The sequence below is a fragment of the Heptranchias perlo genome, chromosome 1 (genome assembly GCF_035084215.1).
Source record: "Heptranchias perlo isolate sHepPer1 chromosome 1, sHepPer1.hap1, whole genome shotgun sequence".
Lineage (NCBI taxonomy): Eukaryota > Metazoa > Chordata > Chondrichthyes > Hexanchiformes > Hexanchidae > Heptranchias > Heptranchias perlo.
In genome coordinates, this window is record NC_090325.1 from 10644352 (window position 1) to 10672127 (window position 27776).

Genomic DNA, 27776 nt, shown 5'->3' on the forward strand with positions numbered 1-27776 from the left:
ACGGCACAGGTCAGATGCAGAAGCAAAAAGCTTCCCGCGCACTAAATCCAACAATGTGCCTTAACCCTTGACCTCAGAACAGCAGCCATTATTGCACCAATGTGACTTGTCTGATTTCCCACATCAACCACTCCCTGTGCAGGAATGCCAATTAGTGCTGAATTATGGGCAATTTTAATGCTATCGACTCGCATCAAAGGAACTCGGTTCAGACTGTCCCAAACTCATTTTCAATCATTTACGATCTTTACAACTGGGAGACAGAGAGACTTTAATTTCAAATTCTCATCCTCGTGTCCAAATCCCTCCATGGCCTCACCCCCTCCCTATCTCTGTAATCTTCTACAACCCTCCGAGACCTCTGCGTTCCTCCAATTCTGGCCTCTTGTGCATCCCCCCACTCCACCATTGGTGACCGTGCATTCAGCCACCTCGGCCCTAAGATCTGGAATTCCCTCCCTAAACCCCTCCGCCTCTTTCTCCTCCTTTAAGACGCTTCTCAACTGTCCTAATGTCTCCTTCTTTGGCTAGGTGTCAATTTCTTTGTCTGGTAACGCTCCCGTGAGGCGCCTGGGAGACGTTTCACTACGTTAAAGATGCTATATAAACGCTTGTTGTTGTTGTTGAGACTTTCATTCCATCGATCTGGGCTGGATTTGAACCCAAATCTACTGGTGAAAGAACAGTGAACTAACCAATGACGCACTTCAGTTACCGATCTGCTCAGAAATACTTCTTGCCTCCCCCCCCCACTCCAAAGAAAAGAATCGACTCACCTTCAGTCTTCGAGGGTTATCTGTGAGCTTGCAGCAAACAATGTAACTCTGTCTGAAATCGTTGCAAGCTAATGCTGCCTTTTAACAGGTTTGGGATCTTTTCCAAGTTCGGCAAAACCCTCAGCTTCCTGGAAGCTTTGCTGAAAGTCACATTGAGAGAAACCCACACTTAGGCAGGCCTACCAGCTCGGAAGCATTCAACAGCAGCCTCATGCAGGAGACGGTGTTCTCCCAACTAAAGATGGCAACAGTCTGCTCACGGAGATCATGACCTCTCACCTGGAGATCATGACCAACCCCCTGGAGATCATGACCTCTTGCCTGGAGATCACGACCTACCCCCCTGGAGATCACGACCTCCCACCTGGAGTTCACAACCTCTCACCTAGAGATCACGACCTCCCCCCTGGAGATCATGACCTCCCCCCCAGAGATCACGACCTCTCACCTGGAGATCACGACCTCCCCCCCCCCCGGAGATCACGACCTCTCACCTAGAGATCACGACCTCCACCCTGGAGCTCACGACCTCTAACCTGGAAATTACGATCGGTTCTGTTCCATGTGTGCATCGCAATATCTGTGCGTTGCATCCTGGCATTCTTTGGATTTCTTTTACTAAAGAGTGATGGAAAGTAAGAGATCACCAATGGAGGCGGGGGCGATCCCAGTGATAGTGTAAATCTTCCGCTTAAACTAGTTTTAATAGGTAACTTTCACTACTGCTATGAATGCTGGGATAGCCTAACATCCATCGCTGGAGCTTGTGAATTCCGCCAAAGGAAAGAAGGAGAAAAACAGACAAATTAGAGAAAAGAGGAAGACAGGGAAGAGAGGAGAAGAAGAAGGACACATTAATGTTACTCAGTATTCACAGGGCAGGCTCCTCCAGTATACTGAAAACTGCACGCCAAAGATTTCTCCAAAGTTGTCCGCCGTGCATTTAAATCAGAAGAGATTGTTAGCTAACATGAAAGCTCACGGAATTGATGGCAAATTATTGACCTGGTTAGGAGATTGGTTAGGCGGTAGAAGACAGAGAGTAAGGATAATGGGTATGTATTCGAATTGGAAGGAAGTGACTAGTGGTGTCCCACAAGGACCTGTGCAGGGGCCTCAACTATTCACTATATTTATTGATGACTTAGATAACACAATAGAGAGCCATGTATCCAAGTTTGCTGATGACACAAAGATTGGTGGCATAGTAAGTAGTGTAGAAGGGAGCATAAAATTACAAAGAGACATTGACAGACTAAGTGAGTGGGCGAAACTGTGGCAGATGGATTTCAACGCAGGTAAGGGTGAGGTCATTTTGGACCCAAAAAATGACAGATCTGAGTATTTTTTAAATGGTGAAAAGCCAGGAACAGTGGAGGTCCAAAGATATTTAGGGGTCCATGTCCACAGATCACTAAAATGTAGTGGTCAGGTACAAAAAATAATCAAAAAGGCTAATGGAATGTTAGTCTTTATATCTAGAGGGCTGGAATATAAAGGGGAGGAGGTTTTGCTACTGCTATAAAAAGCCCTGATTAGACCACCTTAGAAAGGATATATTGGCCTTGGAAGGAGAACAGCGTAGATTCACCAGAATGTTACCAGGGCTCCAAGGGTTAGATTATGAGGAGAGATTACATAAACTAGGTTTGTATTCCCTGGAATATAGAAGGTTGAGGGGTGATATGATTGATATGATTGAGGTTTTTAGGGTTTTGAAAGCAATTGATAGGGTAGATAGGGAGAAACTTTTTTCGATGGTGGGAAGTCTAGGACAAGGGGACATAACCTTAAAATCAGAGCCAGGCCATTCAGGAGTGAAGTTAGGAAACATTTCTTCACACAAACGATGGTAGAAGTGTGGAACTCTCTCCTACAAAAAGCTCAATTAATAATTTTAAATCTGAGATCGATAGATTTTTTCTAGTCAAGGGTATTAAGGGATACAAGGTGGGTGGACTGAGTTAGAACACAGATCGACCATGATCTCATTGAATGGTGGAAAAGGCTCGAGGGGCTGAATGGCCTACTCCTGTCCCTAAGCTCCTATGATTCTCGATGCAGTGGCATCGCATTGGAAGCACAAGCTATTTGTCCATTTCCGCCAGGCAAACCCTGTCCCTTTTTGCCAAGGCCTCGTCCCCACCACTCCATCTCCTCACCATATCCGTCAACCCCTTATCTCCAGAGAAACATCCAATTGCCTTTTTTTTTGGACCCACTGACACCGTCCGCTTCAATAGACTTTCCACGAGTCTCTTGGTTCTTCAGGTGATAAACGTACTCATGACTTCTTTTCTGACTCTCTGATGGTTACATGAAAAAAATAATACTTAAGTCACGCACCTGCACATGATCTCATGAGTGAGGAGCACCCGACACATCTCTGGGTTCTTATCCTGCCCTTCATATATGATAGCCTGAAATATGAAAGAAAAAATAAAACATTAGAACATCTGTTGGACAGCCTGTAATCTATTTTTCCACGCTGACACTCCCAGTGCAGTACTGAGGGAGTGCTGCACTGTCAGAGGTGCCGTCATTCGGATGAGACATTAAACCGAGGCCCCATCTGCCCTCTCGGGTAAATGTAAACGATCCCATGGCCACTATTTCGAAGAGGGGCAGGGGAGTTCTCCCCGCTGTCCTGGGGCCAATATTTATCCAACATCACCAAAAAGCAACAGATTACCTGGACATTATCTCATTGCTGTCTGTGGGATCTTGCTGTGCGCAAATTGACTGCCGTGTTTCCCTACATTACAACAGTGAGTACGATTCTAAAGTACTTCATTGGCTGTAAAGCGCTTTGGGACATCCTGAGGTCAGGAAAGGCGTGATATAAATGCAAGTTCTTTCTTTCTTTATAGTTAGTGCACTGTTTGGTGTGGTACTGAGCCATAGGAACCCAGAAGAACCTCCATCTGGGCGGGGTCGGCTGGACATCACTGCCATTCGCTTCAATGCCGCTGGGCCGGGGAAATGGAAGGTCAGCTGGGATTCCCAATCCCGGTGATCAGGAGGAGGGACTCCGGCTGACTTTTTATCCCCCCACCCCCCCACCCTCCGATCTCAAGGGTACCAAGGCCAGCCGTAGTGCCCATAGCACAGTCCCCGGTTGAGAGGAAGTTAAGTTCCATAAACCCCGGGAACCCGGGGCAGGCCTGTAGAGCTCAGTGTTTCACCGGGTGTGGTACGTTTACACATTAGATGCGAACACCCAGAGTTCTCCTCAACCAGTGAAGGCGAGTCACGCCTGGGAGCGCGGATAATGTCTGGGCTGCGAAGCCTTGTGGTACAAGGCCGACTCTGTCAGGTGCCCTCAGAAGTATTAAAACAGATGGATTGAAATGAAGGAATGAATTGGAGGAGTTAAGAGCAAATTGAAAACTATTAGGATTATACACATGCAATGACACTCAGCTTATGAAGAAATATGGCTTCTTGCCTCCAGGACTGGATCAGTGAAAACACACAGCAGCTAAATGATATCTGCCACAGGATGGAGATTTTACATCTTATCGATCCTTTATACACCACTTCTCTCTCTATGTACTATTGATCCATCTATCTGTATACCTAGCGTTCATTAATCTAAGTGTGTTCCTGTCTTTCATTCGTCTATCAATGTGTCCCTATCTGTCTACCTATCTGTTTAACCATCCCTCCATTTATATCTATGTCCATCTATTTGCATATCTATCTACCTATTTATCTTACTATCTATCTATCTTTCTTACTATCTATCTTACTATCTATCTTACTATCTATCTGTCTATCTATCGGTCTATCTATCGGTCTATCTATCGGTCTATCTATCGGTCTATCCCTCTGGTTGACAGTTTATCTGTCTACATGTCTGCCTGTCTGTCCACCTAACTATCTGTCTATCTCTCCATCTGCCTGTCTAACTTCTTCTCTATGTATCCTTCTGCTTATGTATTTATCTCTAATTCTTTAGCTCTCTTTTATCTATTATGTTCATTTATATTCATCTCTCTATCTTATCTCTAAATTTATCAATTTATGCATCTATCTGTCTATTTATATATGTTTATTTATATCTCTATCTATATCTATCAACCTATCTATATATATCTATGTCTATCTATCTAGATCTATTTATCCCTGTCTATCTGTCTATCTATCCCTATCTATGTACCTGTCTGTTTAACTTTATCTAACTATCTCTCCCCCTATCAATTTATTCCTCTTTCTATCCATTTCTTGCTAAAAGACATAAGATTTAGGGGTAACATTTCTGAACTGGGCTGAATTCCCTTGACACTTGATAAAAGGCGGGAGGTTTAGAGGGGATTTGAGAAAGAACTTTTTCACCCAGAGGGTGGTTGGAGTCTGGAACTCACTGCCTGAAAGGGTTGTGGAGGCAGGAACCCTCACAACATTCAAGAAGCATTTGGATGAGCACTTTAAATGCCATAGCATACAAGGCTACGGACCAAATGCTGGAATATGGGATTAGAGTAGACAGGGCTGATGGCCGGCGCGGACACGATGGGCCGAAGGGCCTCTATCCGTGCTGTATAACTCTATGACTCTACTGGAACAATTGATTGAAATTTTAGTACATGAAAAGGAAAAAATTTGCAGGGCTATGGGGACAGAGCAGGGGGGAGTGGGACTAATTGGATAGCTCTTTCACCGGCATGATGGGCCGAATGGCCTCCTTCTGTACTGTAAGATTCTATGATTCTATGAGGAAATTCACAGTAAAAAAAGAGATAAAATACTTGGTGAATGATATGTTTTGAGTGATATACACAGAAACCAAGAAATGCCAGACACACAGCCCATTTTTCTTTTCAACTGGAAAACCAAAGTCAAAGGTCAAGTGCCATAGTGCAGGACCCCACCAAGGTTCAAAAGAGCGGTAGAAAAGGGAAATTAGTGGTTAGGTAATGTCAAGCTGTGGTTTTAAAAACCTGTAGATTGGCTAAATGGCCTCCTTCTGCGCTGCAAACATCTAATGTTCTATAGGAGCATATGAAATTGTAAACAATATACAAATGAGTAACCTGGCACATTAAATCATGACAGTAGGACAAGGGGGCACAGGTTCAAACTAACGAAAGGAAAATTTAGGAGGGAGGTTGGGAGGCTTTTCCTCACGTAAAGCTCGGTAAATTCACGGAGTGATTTCCATGTACGAGAGTGGGAGCAAAAAACCCTGGAATCTTTTAAGAAGCAGTTGGACATCTTACATTAAATACAACAAATATACAAATACGTCACAGGCGTTAATACTTGTCCAGCTCAAAAGGCTTGCTACTTCGATGTAGCTTCAATGCCATGATGTGGGTAGTCTGGGGTCTTTCTCGATTTGGGCCAAATATCCTTCCGCCTTTGCACTCTGCCTTGTGATCTTGTTAAAAACGAAAGGGCAAGGGTTGGGGTAGGAAAGAACAGCAGGAAAGACGAGAAAGGAATAATCAAGGATTGGAGACGGAGGAGACATTAAACTGATGAGCTATTTTTGAGCTCTGTTATGTGAGGGATGTCAGTGCTGGGAATGGACGTCATGTTGATCAAATGTAGAGTGAAGCTTCCTCTACTCTGCCCCAACCTTCAAAGAGCAGCCCCTACTGTACCAGTGTGGTATTTTTTTTTTCCATTGCCCAAACCAGTGGCCTCTGAGAGAGACTTAAAAATTGGTACTAAATTAGGGGACAGTTTTGTACTGTGGGTCCATGCCCACCGGGAGCAGGATTAACACTGCTCCTAGTGGACTGCCCAAACTCACTTCACATCGGGCTCTCCAAGTCACTCGACACAGAAGACTTAAAGCCAAGGTCCCAGAGGTTGAAAGCCAATGTAGGTCAGTGAGGACAGGAATAATGGGTGAGACAGGATATGGGCAGCAAAGGTTTGGATGAGCTGAAGTTTGCGGAGGATGGAGGATGGGAGCCAGGCCAGGAGAGCACTGGAGGAGACAAAGGCGTGTGTTGGAATTTCAGAGAGAGAGAGAGTGAGAGGGAGAGAGAGAGAGAGAGAGGGAGAGTGAGAGGGATGGAATCAATAGCAAGGGAGTGAAGTTTTTGCCACAGACCAAAGATGGTGGCTTTGGTCTTTCAATATTGAACTGGAGGAAGTTAAGAGTCATCCAAGACTGGATGTCAGACCAGCAGTCTGACTGCACTAAGGGGTAGCATGTGGCTGAAAAGGAGGAGGGGGGCCAAGGGTAGAGTCTTTTGCGAGGACTCCTGAGGTGACGGTGCAGCAGGAGGGAAGATAAGTGCACTCCTGGAGATGCTCTGACTAAACCCAGCTCATATAGGTCTAGAAATGCCTGTTTGCGATGGAAAGTCCATGAACATCCAATGCATCTGTAGGGTGGTCCTCTGTCTGACTTTGTAACACGGGCTCAAACCTATTCTATTCTTCATTCTCAAGATGCGGGCATCACTGGCAAGGCCAGCATTTATTGTCCGTCCCTAGCTGCCCTGAGGAAGTGTAGGGCCTTCTTCTTTAACCACTGCGTGGCGTGTGGGTGGTTTGATACAACTGAGTGGCTTCCTAGGCTCCTTCAGAGGGCAGTTAAGAGTCCCGTTGGAGTGGAGTCACATATAGGTCAGACCGGGCAAGGACAACGGGTTTCCTTCACTAAAGGGCATTAGACCTGTTTACTTTACATGGGTAATGCTTCCGTTAAAACAGCAACCAGAGGAATGTCGTAGGAAGAAGTTAACTATGCACCTGCCAATATCACAACATTCATTTCCAGCCTATAGACACTGATACAAAACACTGCCTTCTGACTGGATTCAAAGTAAATAGCGTTATACTACATTTCTCTGTCTACAGTACATCATTTCCATCTATCTGTAAACGTTTCTATGTAGTTCATAGAATCTTACAGAACAAATGAGGCCATTCGGCCCATCGTGCCTGTGCTGGCTCTTTGAAAGAGCTATCCAATTAGTCTGACTCCCCCGCATTTTCCCGTAGCCCTGCAAATGTTTCCTTTTCAAGGATATATCGATTTCCATTTTGAAAGTTACTACTGAATCTGCTTCCACCACCCTTTCAGGCAGCGCATTCCAGATCTTGCTGCATAAAATTGTTTCTCCTCTTCTCCCCTCTGGTTCTTTTGCCAATTATCTTAAATCTGTGTCCTCTGGTTACCGACCCTCCTGCCACTGGAAGCAGTTTCTCCCTATTTACTCTATCAAAACCCCTCATAATTTTGAACACCTCCATTAAATCTCCCCTTAACCTTCTCTGCTCTAAGGAGAACAATCCCAGCTTCTCCCAGAGTCCCTCATCCCTGGTATTATTCTGGTAAATTATTTCTGGTAAATCTCCTCTATACCCTTTCTGTCCTTGACATCCTTCCTAAAGCCCAGAATTGGACACAATACTCCAGCTGAGGCCTGACCAGTGATTTATAAAGGTTTAGCGTAACTTTCTTGTTTTTGTACTCTATGCCTCTATTTATAAAACCAAGAATCTCATGTGCTTTTTTAACAGCTTTATCAACTTGTCCTGCCACCTTCAAAGATTTATGTACGCAAACCCCCAGGCATCTCTGATCCTGCAGCCTCTTTAAAGTTGTACCATTTAGTTTATGTTTTACATGTTAATCAGTTGAGTAGATATTTATATTATATATGTTTGTCTGCCTTTCTGTCCACTCTCTCTCTCGCTCGCTAAGTCAATTTTAAAATTTTAAAATTCTCATCCTTGTTTTCAAATCCCTCCAAGGTCTCGCCCCTCCCTATTTCTGTAACCTCCTCCAGCCCTACGACCCTCCGAGATCTCTGCGCCCCTCCAATTCTGACATCTTGCGCGTCCCCGATTTTAATCGCTCCACCGTTGGCGGCTGTGCCTTCAGCTGTCTAGGCCCCAAGCTCGGGAATTCCCTCCCTAAACCTCTCCGCCTCTCTACCTCTCTCTCCTCCTCCAAGACGCTCCTTAAAACCTACCTCTTCGACCAAGCTTTTGGTCACCTGTCTTAAAATCTCCTTATGTGGCTCGGTGTGAAATTTTGTTTGATAATCGCTCCTGTGAGGCGCCTTGGGACGTCTTACTACATTAAAGGCGCTATATAAATGCAAGTTATTGTTGTTGTTGATTCCTGCCATCAGGTCTTTCTCACTTTTTGTCTTCCACCCCCTTCCTTCTCTCACTATATCCTCCCAACGCAGACTAAAACAAAAGGGATTCTCATGTGGTGCAATACAAACCGCAGCAAGAGAGTAGACTTGAGCATCGACACTGAATGCATGGAAAGGAAGGAAAGGACTAGAGAACGAAAGAAAAAGAAAGGGGAGAGGAAGGAAACAAGATAGAAAGGAAAAGTGAGAGGAAACGTAATGAGCAATGAATATATAATGCTGCAGGTATACAAACCCACGAGGTTATAATGTGTTCTTTAACACTGGATTGAAGCTATTAGCATCGAACACAGGCAATGACACATAGTTTATGAAGAAAAATGGTTTCTTCACTCCCAGAATCTAGCGTTGTGTGCAACAGCAATAGGCAGTATCCATCTACATAATAAACTGTCAGGGGAAGGTCGCTGATATCTGGTCTCTGTGTATCTCTCTATCTCGCACAGATACCGCACGGAGACGGATGCATGGGCCGAGAGAGATGCATCACCGCCACAATCTGTCATCAGATGCGTTTCGCCCTCCCTCGAGCCTACTCCAGGAGATGGAGGGTTTGTGTATGTTTTCTCTCTTTTCTCCTCTCTCCTTCTCCACACTTCTTCCTGGCACCGGGACTCCCCCCACACCCCCCCCCCCCACCTCACCACCCCCTCACCGCCACCCTCCCCACCCCGCGTATTTCAGCCGAGCGGCCATTCTTCACTGCTCAATTGAGGCAGTGAGTACTGCCGGGCTATTTGACGAAGGAAGGCATCGCGTCCCGTCCTCACCTGAAATTCGCCGATGCACACTTCCCAGCAAGGGATCATTGGGCAGCAATTATGAGGAGGAGCCCTGGCTGATCCCTAACACAAAGGCGCTGAGGCCAATTGTAGCACCCCTATTGCTTCCCCCATCTGAGAAAGCCTCACTCAGCACAGACTGGTAACGGAGCCTGCTACAGGATTGGAGTAGTGAGCGCTCATTGAAGAGGTGGCACCGGCACAGGCATGATGGGCCGAATGTCCTCCATCTGTGCAGTAATTTCTGAGTCTATGAAGATGGCCCCTCAGCCCATTTGCTCTCATCCTTCCAGACTACCGTCTCTACCATCTTGCCTTCACGACTCCTCACTGTGTTATAAGAGTCAAGTGTCCGGGCCTCAGCCACTCTCCCTGGTTGCCCATTCCAGCTGTCCATCACTCTCTGCAAAGAAATCTGTCCTAAACTTGCTCCCTCGCTCTATGGCCCTGGAGTATCAATGAAAGAAAGAAAGAACTTGCATTTATATGGCGCCTTTCACGATCTCAGGATGTCCCAAAGGGCTTTACAAACAATGAAATACTTTAGAAACATATGTACAGCATAGAAGGATGCCATAAGACCATAAGAGATAGCAGCAAGAGTAGGCCATTCGGCCCTTCGAGCCTGCTCCGCCATTCAATGAGATCATGGCTGATCTGATTTTTACCTCAACTCCACTTTCCCGCCTTTTCCCCATAGCCTTTGACTCCCTTGCTGATCAAAAATTTGTCTAACTCAGCCTTGAATGTATTCAATGACTCAGCCTCCACAGCTTTTTGGGGTAAAGAATTCCAAAGATTCACAACCCTCTGGGAGAAGAAATTCTTCTCATTTCCATCTTAAACTGGCGACCCCTTATTCTGAGACGATGCCCCCTAGTTTTAGATTCCCCCATGAGGGGTAACACCCTCTCAGCATCTACCCTATCGAGTCCCCTCAGAATCTTGTATGTTTCAATAAGATCTCCTCTCATTCTTCTAAACTCCAATGAGTATAGACCCAACCTGTTCAATCTTTCCTCATAAGACAACCCTTCCATACCCGGAATCAACCTAGTGAACCTTCTCTGAACTGCCTCCAATGCAAGTATGTCCTTCCTTAAATAAGGGCACCAGAACTGTACGCCATCGCGCCTGTGCCTGCTCTTTGAAAGAGTATCTAAAAGTATTGTTCCAGATTTACTTCATCTATCCTGATATTTTATATACCTCTATCAGGTGCACTCTATACCTGTCTCTACAAGGCTCTAGATTCCTAGGTTATCTAGTCGGTCCCCCCTCTGACCCTGTGGAGCAGCCTTCTCACTGTCCCCTGCACAGTTTCCAGTCCCCCTCACTTCACACCAAAAAGATCAGCACACAGTGCTCCAAGTGGAGTCTGACTTTCTAGGGGTATAAACTCAACTGATTCAACAACAACAACTAGTATTTATATAGCACCTTTAACGTACATAAAACGTCCCGAAGCGCTTCACAGGAGCGATTATCAGACAGAATTTGACATGGAACCACGTAAGGAGATATTAAGGCGGGAGACCAAAAGTTTTGTCAAAGGGTTCAGTTTTAAGGAGCGACTGTTTAGGGAAGGAATTGCAGAGCTTAGGGCCGAGACGGCTGAAGGCACGGCCGCCAATGGTGATGGGATGGAAATCGGGGATGTGCAAGAGGCCAGAATTGGGCTGGAGGAGGTTACAGAGATAGGGAGGGGCGAGGGCCATGGAGGGATTTGAAAACAAGGATGAGAATTTTAAAATCAAAGCGTTCCCGGACTGGGAGCCCATGTAGGTCAGCGAGCACAGGGGTGATGGGTGAACGGGGCTTGGTGCGAGTTACGATTCAGAAATATAAGCCAGAATCTGCTCACTTTGTCCATTGTCACTTCACACTGTTTAAATGTGGTGTGTGACCAAATCCTGTTCATCCATCACCCCCTGTACTCGCTGACCTACATTGGCTCCCGGTCCGGGAATGCCTCGATTTTAAAATTCACATCCTTGATTTAAAAGGCCCTCCCTATCTCTGTAACCTCCTCCAGCCCTACAACCCTCCGAGACCTCTGCACTCCTCCAATTATGGAGTTTAGGGAGTTTAGGTCGTTGGCGGCCGTGCCTTCAAATGCCTATGCCCTAAGCTCTGGTATTACCTCCCTAAACTTTTCCGCCTCTCTATCTCTTTCTCCTCCTTTAAGGCACTCCTTAAAACCTACCTCCACCTGTCCTAATATCACCTTATGTGGCTCGATATCAAATTGTGTTTGATAATCGCTCCTGTGAAGCGCCTTGGGACATTTTACTACATTAAAGGTGCTATATAAATGCAAGTTGTTGTTGTTGTTGAGTGAGAAGTCAAACAGCATCCCCTCAGCTCTCTATAAACTCCCCCTTGGCAAGTTCCATCCGGAGCCTCCCATTTTTATGTCCAATGTAGGCAACACTTTGCATGGTCTCCACTAAACTTCATTTGCCACCGATCAGCCCAGCCACAAACCCTTTCAAGCTCCCTTTGTGAGATTTGTGTGCCCCCCTCTTAAGCCCCCTAGTTTGCGATAATCTGCGGCTGTAAATAGATTGTTGTGAAAAATCTTCTCGACCGAGGGCCAGGGAGTGGGGCAGTGAGAGGCGGAGGGTGAACCAAATATAAGAGTGCTTTTCCAGAGGGTGAAATGGTCATTGGGGTGGGTTTGCACTGGAAGGTTTTTCAAATGCCCCCTTGTGGCCAGTTATTGAGTGGCACCTGTAGATGTTTCGGTTCCGAATCACATTCCAATAACTTTCAGTTGTTAGGAGCCAGCAATGGCTTAGTTATTAGCACTCTCGTCTGAGTCCTGGTAGATAGTAGGTTCAAGACTTCACTCCAGTGACTTAAGCACAAAAAAGGTTGACTCTTCCAGTGAAGTAATGAGGGAGTGCTGCATAACCAGAGGTGCCATTTTTCAGATGAGATGTTAAACCGAGGCCCTGTCTGCTGTCTCACGTGGACGCAAAAGATCCCATTGCCCGATTTTAAGAAGGAGCAGCGGAGTGCTCCCCAGTGTTCTGGCCATTATTTACCCCTCAACCAACATCACAAAAAAAGATTATCTGGTCATTATCGCAAAGTCGAGGCAAAGGGTTTAAACACAAGTTAAAAATTAGGATTTAGTAGTGAAAGCAGTTAGGGTTGGGAGACAGTCAGGTTAGGGATGCCAACCCTCCAGGATTGCCCTGGAGCCTCCAGGAATTAAAGATTAATCTCCTGGACACTGCAACAAGAAATCCAGGAGAAAAATCATAGGGGCATTAAAAAGATTGTTGTTTTTATCATTGAACAGTTTTATAAAAATTGATCTAAAAATATTGGACATGGGGGAAAAAGGATATTTGACTGGGTGGGGCGGTTGGAGGTGGGACGATATTTTTTTTTATTCGTTCATGGGATGTGGGCATCACTGGCAAGGCCGGCATTTATTGCCCATCCCCAAGTGCCCTTGAGAAGGTGGTGGTGAGCCGCCTTCTTGAACCGCTGCAGTCCGTGTGGTGAAGGTTCTCCCACAGTGCTGTTAGGGAGGGAGTTCCAGGATTTTGACCCAGCGACGATGAAGGAACGGCGATATATGTCCAAGTCGGGATGGTGTGTGACTTGGAGGGGAACGTGCAGGTGGTGTTGTTCCCATGTGCCTGCTGCCCTTGTCCTTCTAGGTGGTAGAAGTCGCGGGTTTGGGAGGTGCTGTTGAAGAAACCTTGGCGAGTTGCTGCAGTGCATCCTGTGGATGGTGCACACTGCAGCCACAGTGCGCCGGTGGTGAAGAGAGTGAATGTTTAGGGTGGTGGATGGGGTGCCAATCAAGCAGGCTGCTTTGTCCTGGATGGTGTCAAGCTTCTTGAGTGTTGTTGGAGCTGCACTCATCCAGGCAAGTGGAGAATATTCCATCACACTCCTGACTTGTGCCTTGTAGATGGTGGAAAAGCTTTGGGGAGTCAGAAGGTGAGTCACTCGCCACAGAATACCCAGCCTCTGACCTGCTCTTGTAGCCACAGTATTTATGTAGCTGGTCCAGTTAAGTTTCTGGGCAATGGTGACCCCCAGGATGTTGATGGTGGGGGATTCGGCGATGGTAATGCCGTTGAATGTCAAGGGGAGGTGGTTAGACTCTCTTGTTGGAGATGGTCATTAACTCCAACAACAAGATAGAGTCTAGTTGGAGATTCTACAATTATCCATTGTATAATAACGAAATGATGAATCTAATGATTCTATCATTAGAATCATCTATTCTAATGATAGAATCCATTATTCTACAATAATGTAGAATATTATTCTAGAATATTATATAATATATAATATATATATAATAATATAATATGATTATATATATATAATATATTATAATATATAATATTATATAAACCTCATGAATATGTCCAACTAGCATTGGCAGCCCCTAAATCAGGTAGTTCTTTTTCACCCAAAGTGAGTTGTGGAATAAGATACCGGACTAAGACATTAGAACAGGCAATGCAAATGGGGTCAAGACACACGTAGATACATTTGCTGCAGAGAGAACAACAACAACAACATTGTATTTATATAGAGCCTTTATCATTGTAAAACGTCCCAAGGCACTTCGCAGGAGCGATTATCAAACAAAATTTGACACTGAGCCACATAAGGAGATATTAGGACAGGTGACCAAAGACTTGGTCAAACAGGTAGGTTTTAAGGAGCGTCTTAAAGGAGGAGAGAGAGAGGCGGAGAGATTTAGGGAGAGAATTCCAGAGCTTAGCGCCTAGGCAGCTGAAGGCACGGCCGCCAATGGTAGGTCGATGGGAAGTCAGGGATGCGCAAGAGACCAGAATTGGAGGAGTGCTGGGATCTCGGAGGGTTGTAGGGCTGGAGGAGGTTATAGAAATAGAGAGGGGCGAGGCCATGGAGGGATGTGAACAGAAGGATGAGAATTTTAAATTTGAGGTGATGCTCAACCGGGAACCAATGTAGGTCAGCGAGCACAGGGGTGACGAGAGAAGGGGACTTGGTGCGTGTAAGGACATGGGCAGCAGAGTTGTGAGTGAGTTCAAGTTTACCGGGGGGTGGAAGGTGGGAGGCCGGCCAGGAGAACATTGGAATCGTCAGGTCTGGAGGTAACCACTGCATTGGTGAGCGTTTCAGCTGCAGATGGGCTGAGGCGGGTCGGAGACGGGCGATGTTACGGAGGTGGAAGTAGGCGGTCTCGGTGATGGAGAGGATGTGTGGTCGAAACTCAGCGCAGGGTCAAATAGGACGTCGAGGTTGCGAACGGTCAGATTCAGCCTCAGACAGCGGCCAGGGCTGGGGATGGAATCGGTGGCTAGGGAACAGAGTTTGTGGCGGGGGGGGGGGCGAAGACAATGGCTTTAACTTAATTGGAGAACATTTCTGCTCATCCAATACTGGACGTCAGGCAAGCAGCGTGACAAATCATGGGCAGTGAAAGTGAAATTGTTTTGGTCATTTAAATGTTATGAACTTTTAACTCTTTGACAAATTGAAAACGCACAAACCGCAGACTTTTGTCTACCAAGAAAAACAAAAGAAAAGAGACACAGAACGGAAAAAGCAACAAAAAGAATGACAAAAGAGACCCCTTCCATGGTAGTCAGAAGCCATAAGACTATACCTCAAAACTGTAAAAAAGAAGAATGAACTGTGCTACGGTCATGAGAGACAAAAGACAAAGACAAGGAAGAATCGCTTCAGTCGACACTCCCGAGTCCTCTGGCCTTCTCCCCAGGACAACGGTCTGGTCAATTGTAAGTCCTGAACCATATTCCACGGTTATGAGTATTATTTAGATCTGTTGCTTATTGTTGTTCGGCAATCAAGTAAAGTGCTGAGTGATCTTAATGCTCATTTTGTGGTTGATGTCTCTGCCGAAGTTTAGTATTAGTAATAAGGTTGCTTCACTAAACATAGGGACAAAGGAAATAATGAATAATCTTACAAAGTGGTCGAGAGAGGTAGTGGTGAGGTGGAGCTGGGGGCCATCAGGGCATTTGGAACCTGATGTGTTTTTGGATGATGTTGCCAAGGGGCAGAATGTGGCTGAGAAACAGGAGGGGGACAAGGATAGGTCCTTGGGGGACTCCAGAGGTAATGGTGCAGGGGTGGGAAGAGAAGCCAATGCAGGAGATTCTCTGGCTACACTGAATAGATAAGAATGGAACCAGGCGAGCGCAGTCCCACCCAGCTGGACGACGGAGGAGAGGCATTGGAGGAGGATGGTGTGGTCAACCGTGTCAAAAGCTGCAGTCAGGTCGAGGAGGATGAGGAGGGATAGTTTACCACGGTCACAGTCACACAGGATGTCATTTGTGACTTTGATAAGGGCCGTTACAGTGCTGTGGCAGGGACAGAATCCTGATCAGAGAGGTTCAAACGTGGAGTTGCAGGAAAGATGGGCACGGATTTGGGAGGCGGCAGAAAGGGATTGAGTGGCATGGTAAGAAGATGGATTTGATCAGTCAAAAAGGGATAGGCTTGTCGGCTTAATAGTGTTCTCTGTTGCTAAAAATTCTTATGTTCTCATGAGGCAGACGTGAGATGAAAACTCACGACATCCTCTTCAGAGGTCAAGTGTTCAATCTACCCAGCTGCCTCTGTGCTATAAACAAAACACAATCTCATCCTAATTAACGCATTACAAGTTAAAACAAGCTCCTTTGGCTCTGGATGAGGAATACAAAGGCGATCACCGATAATAGATAAACAAATCTGTAAACCCTTTACTGGAGTCCATTTAAGAATTAATTCTGCAATTTGCTCAACCCACAAACAGGAAAGACATGAGAAAAATGGGATAACTTTAGACACCAGTGATTTTTTTTTTGAAGCAGACTGCTGTCTTGATGCTAGGAAAGACTACAAGCATTTTGGGATTTAAAGGAATAGCACAACTCGTCCCAAGTACGTGGTCCTCGAGAAACAGGTCGGAGCCAATATGACGCGTATTTTCAGTATCTGTGTCTGTCCTACACTTTAAGGCAAACAGCATCTTTTTTAACATTCTTGCATGTCTGCCTTCTTCGGGTTTAACAAAGGAACAAGAGGAGACCATTCAGCCCCTCGAGCCTGTTGCACCATTCAATTAGATCATGGCTGATCTGTAACTCAACTCAATCTAACCGCCTTGGTTCCGTATCCCTTAATACCCCAGCCTAACAAAAACCCAGCGATCTCAGTTTTGAAATTTTCTACTGACCCCCAGCTTTGTGAGGGAGAGAGTCCCAGATTCCCACTACCCTTTGTGTGAAGAAATGCTTCCTGACATCACCCCTGAATGGCCTAGCTCTAATTTGAAGGTTATGCCCCCTTGTTCTGGACTTCCCCCACCAGAGGGAATAGTTTCCTTCTACTTTATCAAATCCTTTAATCATCTTAAACACCTCAATTGGATAAACCTACACTGTGACATCCTTGTTCAGTTGTTTTTTTTACAAGGTCCCAGAGACCCAGTGAGGTGAAGTGATAGATCTTTCATGGTGTCTGAGAGCAGCATGGTTCTGGTCTTCCATCGTTGGTTCCAATGGGCAGCATTTTTGTTGCAACTGGGACTTTAATAGAGAATTGTGGTACTCGGGCAGCAAGTCCCGGTGTCTGCAGCAAGTGTAGGGACCTGTGGGATACATTGTAGGGCGTGGCATTGCTTCACTGCCCCCCAATTATGACTTCATTCGTTCTCGGAATGTGGGCCTCGCTGGCAAGGCTGGTCATTTTTGCCCAGTCCCAGTTCCAGTAGATACGAGCCAACAGCACAAAATTAGCTTCAATTGACACTAAATTGATAAATTGATTCAGAGAGATCGCAAGCCGGCTGGCCTGGGGAACAATGGAACAGCAAGGGGTGATCTTCTGAGGCTGGAGCTGAGGCATATTGTTCGGATTTAACTCCTGCAGAACTTGCCCTGGGAGTGTGTGATGGGCTGGAAACAACGATGGAAGACCAGAGCCACGCTCTCAGACACCATGAAAGATCTATCACTTCACCTCACTGGGTCTCTTAGACCTTGTAAAAAAAACAACTGAACAAGGATGTCACAGTGTAGGTTTATCCAATTGAGGTGTTTAAGATGATTAAAGGATTTGACAGGGTAGATGGAAACTATTTCCTCTGGTGGGGGGAGTCCAGAACAAGGGAGCATAACCTTAAAATTAGAGCGAGGCCATTCAGGGGTGATGTCAGGAAGCACTTCTTCACACAAGGGGTGGTGGAAATCTGGAACTCTCTCCCCCAAAAAGCTGTTGAGGCTGGGGGTCAATTGAAAATTTCAAAACTGAGATCACTAGAAGCATTTCCCTGCATTTAACCCATGCTGTGCCTGATCTGGGAGTGTCTGATGAAACAGTGTAGATGGGGCTTTACTCTGTATCTAATCCGTTCTGTGCCTTCCCTGGGAGTGTCTGAAAAGACAGTGTAGAGGGGGCTTTACTCTGTATTAATCCATTCTGTACCTTCCCTGGGAGTGTTTGATGCGGACACTGGGTGCCTGAAATGGAAAGTGTACCCTTCCTCATGATTAACATCCCTCACTTTGAGGAGTACAAAATGAAGACAAAAAAGAAAAAGTCAGGTAAATCAGGGAGTATTTTACACTTCAATCGGGATATAATATCGGAGTGGTATGGTTCGGGAATTCTGTGAATGGGAAGTGGTGTGGTAATGTGCTTCACATGCGTTGGCTGAATTCAAAATGCCGTTTTAAACTCCTCCTTAAAGAAAATAATAAAATACCTAAAATGCCGATATTAATTTCTCACTTTTTTTGAGTATCTCTAAGGATTCACTTGTGTCTGAGCGCAGTACTAATAAATTCATCCGTCAAATACAGCGTGAACATTTTCTGCTTTGCGACAGGTACAGTCGTTTTGGATGCGATCGGTCGATTATTATTTGCGTGTCGCGCATTGGGCTGCGATCGGAGAATTCGCAGCAAGCAATTTAGCCCCTCACTGCAGCACTGCGTCAAAGCTGTGCATGAGCGTACAATAGATCCACGGGGAGAAGGGGAGGCGGTGATGTTGGCAACGAGGTGATGCCAGGAGAATCCTCCGAAGTCAAAATTAATGTCAGTGAAGATAAAATCTTGTAGTTATTGATTAAACACACAACACACGACAATTCAATACTTCGATGTATCATACTGTTGCTACTAATGATCATTCAAAATAGACCCACCACATCGTTAACACTGGTCCGCACTGATTATGTCACCCCAAACTCATTTTAATCTGATTTGAGACACCCGACTTGATTCTGGGCCTGCAGTGGGGGGGGGATGAGGGGAGGTGAAGCAGATCCCTTCAAAAATACCTCTTCTTTAAAAAAAAATTCAATTTGATGTTCAGTTAAATCAAGAAGCATGATTTCTTTTAAGACAGTGCTTGACAACAGAAAACCCCCTGAATAATCAGACGGATTTGCTCCTGTAAAACGCCTACCTGTTTGGTCATTGAGTCTATAAGCCGTACGAATAAATCCTGTTCTGTTCGGATCCCTGCGGGTGGGGTGGGGGGAGAAAAACAAGGAATAACTGAAATGAAATTTTCTGCCTGCACTTTGTCATATGGCCATTCAGCCCCATCCCCTGCTATGACATGGCAGTATCGTTCGATTTTTTTCAAAAAGTCTTTTCACTTCTGTTTGGTGTTTTAAAAGAGTTTCACAGGAACATTGTATTCAGAATCACACAGCGAGTTTCCAAAAACAGACAAGCCCATTCAATGTCTGGAGACCAGACCAGACCAGAACTGTCCCACCAGGTCCAACACCTAAACACTAACCTGCCTATTCTCTTTATGCAGATGCTGCCAGCTGTGCTGTGTATTTCCAGCATTTTCTATTTTATTTCAGATTTGCAGTTCTTAACGTTATCTCTACATTTATTCTCCTGCCCTCTTGCAAACCTTTCCTAATTCCTTCAATTTACCTTTCCCCTCTAAATCTCCAAAGCCGATTCTTCTTTTCCTTCACTGTCTCAAAACCTCTCACGTTGTATTTCCATTTTCTCCATTCCCCTCTCTCCCCCTCCCCCCCCAAACAAAAACAAAACTGCAATATCATAAAAATATTTTCGTTCCCCATCCCGACCCGCTGTTTTTACTTTTTAAAAAAATCTTTCTAACCGGGGATTCAGACTGGCGAGTCGAATCTCAGCCTCAGACAGCAAGCTCCCCACTACAGTTTAACAGAACAGACTGTAAGTGATATTGCAAATAGTTCAATGCTATTACTGTCTGCGAACTGCGAGAGGCCGTGCGGTTTTTGCAATGAAATATAACTCACTTGTTAATTCAGCAGAGCCCAGCAATAGATCCGGGCTGATCATCTTGTGTGTGTGTGTGTGTGTGAATATATGGGACATATTAAAGGTGAAGGTTAATTCAGTACGAGCCGATTAAAGACAAAGCATATCCCACACATGCACAAATGTCGGCATAAATATATTTATAATTTCCCAACTCTTGCATATGAGCCGCGTGTTAAAAATACATTCAGCTTTTACATCAATAAAGAAAATGCCAATTAAAAGAGATTAAAAAGTTGATCATACATAATTGTAAAGCCAAAATTGGGAGATCTAAACGATTCCACCTTAAAACTCAGAACTGGGATTTAAACGCTCATTACCAGACATATAAATAATACTGTTTTTAAAACATCTCTTCAATGCATTTATTATATTATAATTTCCCTAGGCGTCAGAAAACTTACATTTATATAGATGCATTTAAAAAAATAAATCTTTGGCTTAATGCAAAGTTTTATGCATAAGTTTTCTCATTTTATACTTGCAATTAAAATGTTTATTTATTTTCCCTTCTGCACACATCGCTGCCATTAGACTGAAGGTGATTTGAGTGCTTCCAGCAGAATGTACAAACGCGGCGTGTATAAACACGGTACATACATCGGAGATCTCAATCAACACATTTGTACGTAAAATATAAACACCAGCATTCGGAAATAGCAATTCCAGTCTGTTTTCTAATCCCGAGTTGCTATTTCCGAATGCTGGTGTTAATATTTATTAAAGGGGGTTTTCTCTCTTAATTAAAATTAATTTTGCTTCTTGCATGTTTGTTACAGCGAGTAATAAAAGGTGAAAGGCTCGTAATGTTCTCGTGAAAATTGCATTCGGATTATTTTATCTAATCCACACTGCGTTTAATCTTAAGTGATTTATATATATATATATATATCAGACTCTGGCCTCTAAAGGGAAACAGAAACAAGAAGGAATCTCCCAGGGCGAAAAACCCTGCACTAAAAGAAGGCAAAAACTTAGATTTGTTTTGGAAGTTTTTGGCTGTCAGATTCTCATGTGGCTTGTTGCTGTCTGCGGCTCTTACCGTTGCTGTACAGAAGCTGTAACTTGTAGTGAACCCCGTTGTTTGTTTTCTCCCCGTTTTGTTCCTGCGGAGAAACGTCGATATTATAAATCATGAATTAAGATCGAATGCAAGTTGGACCGCATGTCGCACGAATGCAACTTTGCATTTCATTAATTTTTATTATTGCAAGAAAAAAACGAAACGAAACTCGAGTTCCGCGCCGGGCTGTTGAATTTGCACGTTTTTTTTTTCGCGGCGATAAATGCATGCAGACGGTGATGGGAGACTATATGTGTAAACAGCACTCTCTCTCCCCGCAGCGCCATGTATGCTGCAAGGATAGTTTGGATGTGAAGGGAAAGCGGAGGCAATGTGAGAGAGGCAGAAGGGGGAAAGAGAGGGATGGAGTAAAATATAGAGGGGAGGAAATTACAAAAACAAGGAAGGGAGGGCATGTGGAAAATAGATGGGGGGGGGAGGAGGAGGAGGAAAGAGGGTGATTTAGAAAGGAATAGATATAATGAAGTGGAAATGGCAAAGAGGGAAAGAGGGAGAAAGGGAAGGGAAAATAGGAATAGTGAACCGCGAATAGAAAGGTAAAGAAAAGATTGGGGAAAAGGTAGGACTGAAAAATGTGGGAATGAATAAAGGACGAAAGAAAAAAAAATAAACGATAGAAAGAGAAAAGATTGAGAGAAAAGTAGGAATGAGAGGAAAAAAAGTAAGAATGAATGGAAGAAAGGAAAAAAAAAAGTAAAGGAGATGAAACTTACTTTGTCCTTTTCCACAAAGTCCACAAACGCCGTCCTCTCGATCTCCACGGGCTGTCCCTGCCGGTCGTAAAGCGCCAACACAAAGTGGAAGAAGTTGGATTTGCGCAGGTTGGAAGGCGGCTGTTTCTCAAAGTGCGACCGGGCCAAACCGACCCCACTGCGGGCAAAGAACACAACGCACACCGCCGATTAATAACATAAAATTAAAGGGGGTGGGAGAGGGGGGAAGAGCCTTAAACAAAAAAATCATATTGAAAATAGCAAGGAGAGAAAGGGACTTGAATCTGTTACATCTTTTTTTTTGGGGGGGGGGGAAATCATTCTTAATTTCACTTTGATGTAAGAAGTTTGGAAAATTATATTAAAAGATAATCTCTTAACGTGCTAAATGAGATTAGCATCTTGTAAACTGGGTTACATCGGGCGGGATGCTAACTGGGGAACGGGACTCTGAGTTGCACGAATAAATACTCTCACACTGCACAGGACTTACAAAGTTACTTCTAAATAAAACATAATTTATTTTTTTAGAAAATTTAAAACTTGTCCGCACGGGTCGCTGAGGGGAATCGAATTGTTAAACTCTAGCATGTTTCATTTTGTAAGTTATGGGAACTGACCAAAACCGGGCTGAGAAAGGGGAAAGAGAGAGAGTGGGGAAAGCTAAAAGAAAAGGCAACTAATTTCGGAAACTTTCTATTTGAAATGTTACACCGGCAAATTATATTGTTAAGGATGATGAATTGTGCAAAAGTGAGACCAGAACGATAAGTAGGAGGGAAGAATTAAAGAAGAAACGTGAATAAAAAAAACCCTACGACAAACCAGGACTAAATCAGGTGTATTTATATTTTTATTAAATTGTGAGAGTGATGGGGACAGAGTGAAAAGGAGACAGTGAAAGTTTTATAAACTCTGAGAAAGAAGAAGTGGCCAACGCATGCTAAAAAGTGGGCTAATTCTCAGCCTCGCAAAGAAATGGGGAGGAAAGATAGAAGGGGAGAAAGAAAAAGAGAAACATAAGAAAGATAAAGAGGCGGATAGAGAAGGGGAGAAATTGACGGAGAGAGATACAGATACGAGAGAGGAAGAAATAGAGAGGAAAAAACGGGGGGTTGGAAATAGAGAAAGGCAGAAAGAGGGAGAGAAAGAAATAGAGAAAAGCGGGAAAAGGGAGAGGAAGAAATAGAGAAAGGCAGAAAGAGGAAATAGAGGAAGGCAGAAAGAGGGAAAGAGAAAAAGAGAGTAAGATAAAGGGGAACGAGAGAGTAAATAACAGAAACGGGGAAGCAGGAAGAGGAAAATAACGGGAAATCAAGGACCGCATATCTTAGTCAAGTCGGAAAATCTCATTTCCACCTGACTGAAAGATTCTTCTTAGAAAACAACCGGCGACTAAAACACACACACACACAGGGCAAAGTACCAGCGGCATCCAGAGAGTTCGCAGCTCCTGGTAACCGGGCTGGTAACTGGGAAACGGGTGAGAGGGGAGAAGGTTCGGTACCTGGGACTGGGACACAGGGCAACAACATAAAAAACAATAATAACGCGTTGCAACAACCGCACACCAAAAAAAAAACTAAGCCGGTCCGCACTAACCTCTGAGCCGCAGTGTTAGCGTCCAGTATCCCGCCGGACTGCATCCAGGATCGGACGGGATTCATCCCGGCAACCAAGGGCTCCTCTTTCATGGTTATCCCACCTCTCGGTATGTTCTCCTGAATGGCAAACATCAAAACAGCCTTGGTTGTCTGCCTGCCTGTCTGTCTGTCTGTCTGTTTGGTTTGTTGTCCTGTGTAATGTTTATGCTTCCAAGAGAGACACAATAGTTATTGCTGCGAATTTGTGTTGTGTGTATGTCTGCGTGTTCAATTTCAGTGCAAAGCCACACAGTATTTCGCTGTCCACTGGGCATATAGATCCCAACCAGTCAATTGATCTGTCTGCACTTCTCCGATCGGAGGAGGAGGAGAGTTGCCTGCACTTGAGATTTGTCTCCTGCTTTTCACTGAGAAATTAACATTTTGGCTTTCGCTCTCTCTCTCCTTTTTTTAAAAAAAAAATCTTCTAATGCAGCTGGATAAAGTTGAATCCGACAGGATCAGCAGAGCGAATGCAATATATCTTTCTCGCAAATATATGGGAGAGAAAGCGAGAGAGAGAGAGATGTAGAATGTAAAAGGAATCGTCAGCTCCTGGAGGCAACGCTAAGAAGAGTGAGTTATCCATGTAGCGAGCCAGAGGGGTCTTTCTCTGCTTGGCTTTTTCTTCCCCCCCCCCCCCTCCCCCGGGGGAGACTGGCGTGGTTTGCAGATCTGCAATTGCCTCCTATCCTCTCTCTCTCTCTCACCCCCTCCCTCCCTCCCTCCCCGAGTCTTTGTGGCTGTGCTATCCCAGAGGAATGCACCTTCTCCCGTGCTCGCTCCTTGCCAACTCTGCCTCCCTCCCACCCACCCGGGGAGAGACGCGTGTGGCTCTGATTGACACGAAGGGGGTGGGGTTTTCAGGTCCAAATTAGGACATCTTCATTTAAATATCTCTCCCTGGCTCCACCAGGATTGGCTGGGGGTGTAGGGAGGGGGGTGGGGTTTGGGATGATGACATCAGTCAGCCCACGTCATCTCCCTGAGTTCCAAATAAAAAGTGAAATCCCAGGTAAAATGCCTTTTAACTCTTCAAGAACGAAATCTGCAAATATATTACAGTCAAAAAAAGGACAACACTATTCACAACCACTTTCATGAGATTTGCAATAGTAACACGCTATTTTTGGGAATATTGGAGCAATCCCCTTCACAGTAACAGCAACTAAATTGAATTCAACCAATTGGTAACACGGTTGTGTTAATATTGTAGCTTTAACAAATCACTTGAAGCCCTCATAACACAAGCCCTCTGCCTAGATAAGAGTGACTGTGCTTTTAAAGTAATTTATTGTACGTGAAGTGCTTTGGGATCTTTCTGAGACAAGACAAGGGTCAAGAATCACAAGGATCAAGGGGTGTTCTGTCCTACATTGAAAGACATAGAATGTACAGCCATTCGGCCCAACAGGTCAATTCCACCCTACTTCATCCAAGCCTATAAATCACCAGACATGATCTATGCTAATACTACCACTAGTGATTATATTTACAGTATTTGAAGTGTATCCAAATGTGTGAAATATTAAATGTTATAAAGATAAATCCAGATATATTTTTATTCATTATCGGGATGTGGGTGTAGCTGGCAATGCCAGCATTTATTGCCCATCCATAGTTGCCCTGAGTTTGATATAACTGAACGAGTTGCTAGAGTCAACCACACTCATATGGGACTGGAGTCACATATAGGCCAGACCAGGTAAGAACAGTAGGTACCCCTTCCTAAGGGACATGAGTGAACCAGATGGGTTTTTAATGACAATCCAACAGCATCATGGTCACTTTTACTGATACCAGGTTTTCAGATTCTCAAACTGCCATGGTGGGATTTGAGCTCATGTTCTATTGAATTGTAGGGCTAGGATTACTAGTCCAGTAACATAATCACTACACTACCGTACCCCACATAAATCAAAGACTATTACATCAAAGTGACACAGATTAGTAAGAGCCGAGGACATCAATGGAAATGAATGAAGAGCAAATTTGGAACGTATATGTGGAAGAATGGGGGGGGGGGAAATTCCTCGGGGCTTTTCCCGCTGAGCTGGTAACTTCGGCGGAAGTTTGTTGGAAATCCCACTTACACTCCGCGGAGCTTCTGGTGGCAGAGTGGGAGGAGAAGGGTAACAAAGAACTTCCATTTGTACAGATCCTTGTTTTGTCTCTCAGAAAGGTCCCACAGCACTTCAAGTCCAAATTACTTTAAAGTTCAGTCGCTGTTATCTCGGCAGGGCTTGTGTTATTAGAGCTTATGTTATTAGAGCTTGTGTTATTAGGGCTTGTGTTATTAGGGCTTGTGTTATTAGAGCTTGTGTTATTAGAGCTTGTGTTATTAGGGCTTGTGTTATTAGAGCTTGTGTTATTAGAGCTTGTGTTATTAGGGCTTGTGTTATTAGGGCTTGTGTTATTAGAGCTTGTGTTATTAGAGCTTGTGTTATTAGGGCTTGTGTTATTAGAGCTTGTGTTATTAGGGCTTGTGTTATTAGGGCTTGTGTTATTAGAGCTTGTGTTATTGGAGCTTGTGTTATTAGAGCTTGTGTTATAAGGGCTTCAAGTGTACGATAGGTTGCAGCTTTTTAAGATAATTGGCAAAAGAGCCAGAGGGGAGAGGAGGAGAATTTTTTTACTCAGCGAGTTGCTATGATCTGGAATGCTCTGCCTGAAAGGGCGGTGGAAGCAGATTCAATAGTAACTTTCAAAGGGGAATTGGATAAATAGTTGAAAAGGAAAAATTGACAGGGCTATGGGGAAAGAGCAGGGGAGTGGGACTAATTGGATAGCTCTTTCAAAGAGCCGAATGGCCTTCTGTGCTGGACGATTCTATTGAAGAGCAAGAACGGAATAAACCACCAGTTAACAGAGGCAAAAATCTTCGTTTTTTTTTAGATGTGGGTGAGACTGGCAAGGCAGCAATTATTGCTCAATCTCTAGTTGCCCTGAGGACATCAAGGGGTAGATTTGAACTTTCAGTGCCAGCTGGAAAACCGGCAGTAATGGATGGGCCACCCATTTCACACCATGCCCGATTGTCCTTTCCACTGAAGTCAATGGGAATGAAAATCGGACAGGTTATAAAATAGGTGACCAATCCACTAACTGCCAGTTTTCTGCTGGGCAGCGAATGTTAAAATCTACCCCTAAGAATCAACAGTGTAGTGTGGGACTGGAAGACATTAGTGAATTGGTTGGGATTTTAAAACAATCCAGCAACGTTCATGGTAGTCTGCCCTTCAACTAGCCCACAAATGTCTTCACTTCAAGTTCAATATGGAGCAAAGGTGGGTAAATGGAGTTGAGGTACAGAACTGCCGTAATCTGATTGAATGGCGGAACAGGATCGGGGGGCTGAATGGCCTACTCCTGTTGCTATGTTCACAACTTGTATTGGTGGAACCTATACTTATGACCTCTGGGTTACTGTTGTATTACCATAACCTTACCCAAAATGTCATAATCGGAGAATTAACATACTGGAGGGAGGAACTTCAAACGTTTCTATCGCCTCTTTTCAAAGGTGCCAGCCGTGGCTCAGTCAGGCGCACTCTCACCACTGAGTTATAAAGGTTGTGGGTTCAAGTCCCACTCCAGAGACTTGAACTCAAAATCTAGGCTGACACTCCCCTTGCAGTACTGAGGGAGTGCTACACTGTCGGAGGTGCCATCTTTCAGATGAGGTGTTAAACTGAGGTCCCAGTTGCCATCTCAGGGGGACATAAAAGATCCCATGGCATTATTTGGAGAAGAGCAGGGGAGTTCTCTCCAGTGTCATGGCCAATATTAATCCCTCAATTATCTGGTCATTATCTCATTGCTGTTTGTGGGACCTTGCTGTGTGTAAAATTGTTGCTGTGTTCTCTGCAGAACAGCAGGGGCAACACTTCAAAAGTACTTCATTAACCCTAAAGTGCTTTGGGACTTCCTAAGGCTATGAAAGAATCATAGAATGGTTACAGCACAGAAGGAGGCCATAAAGCCCGTCGAGCCCGTGCTGGCTCTCTGCAAGAGCAATCCAGTTAGTCCCACTCCCCTGCCCGTAGCCCTGCAAATTTTTTCCCTTCAAGTATTTATCCAGTTCCCTTTTGAAAGCCACGTTTGAATCTGCCTCCTCCACCCCCTCAGGCAGTGCATTCCAGATCATAACCACTTGCTGCGTAAAAAAGTTTTCCCTCATGTCACCTTTGGTTCTTTTGCCAATCACCTTAAATCTATGCCCTCTGGTTCGTGACCCTTCCACCAATGGGAACAGTTTCTCTCTATCTACTCTGTCTAGACCCTTCATGATTTTGAACACCTCCATCAAATCTCCTCTCAACCT

The 27776-nt window shown here is 44.6% G+C and overlaps 1 protein-coding gene across 1 annotated transcript; it reads right to left on the minus strand.

The window, feature by feature from the left end:
* Positions 1–1270: 1270 nt before the first annotated feature.
* On the minus strand, positions 1271–24045 carry LOC137309787 (transcription factor COE3-like). The gene is made up of 6 exons (XM_067977847.1): positions 23412–24045; positions 21810–21966; positions 21055–21118; positions 19144–19199; positions 3123–3196; positions 1271–1394 (listed from the first exon to the last, which is right to left on the minus strand). Exons 1-6 carry the CDS (start codon positions 23543–23545, stop codon positions 1271–1273), a joined length of 609 nt encoding a protein of 202 aa, XP_067833948.1. The 5' UTR covers positions 23546–24045.
* Between the last annotated feature and the right edge of the window lie 3731 nt (positions 24046–27776).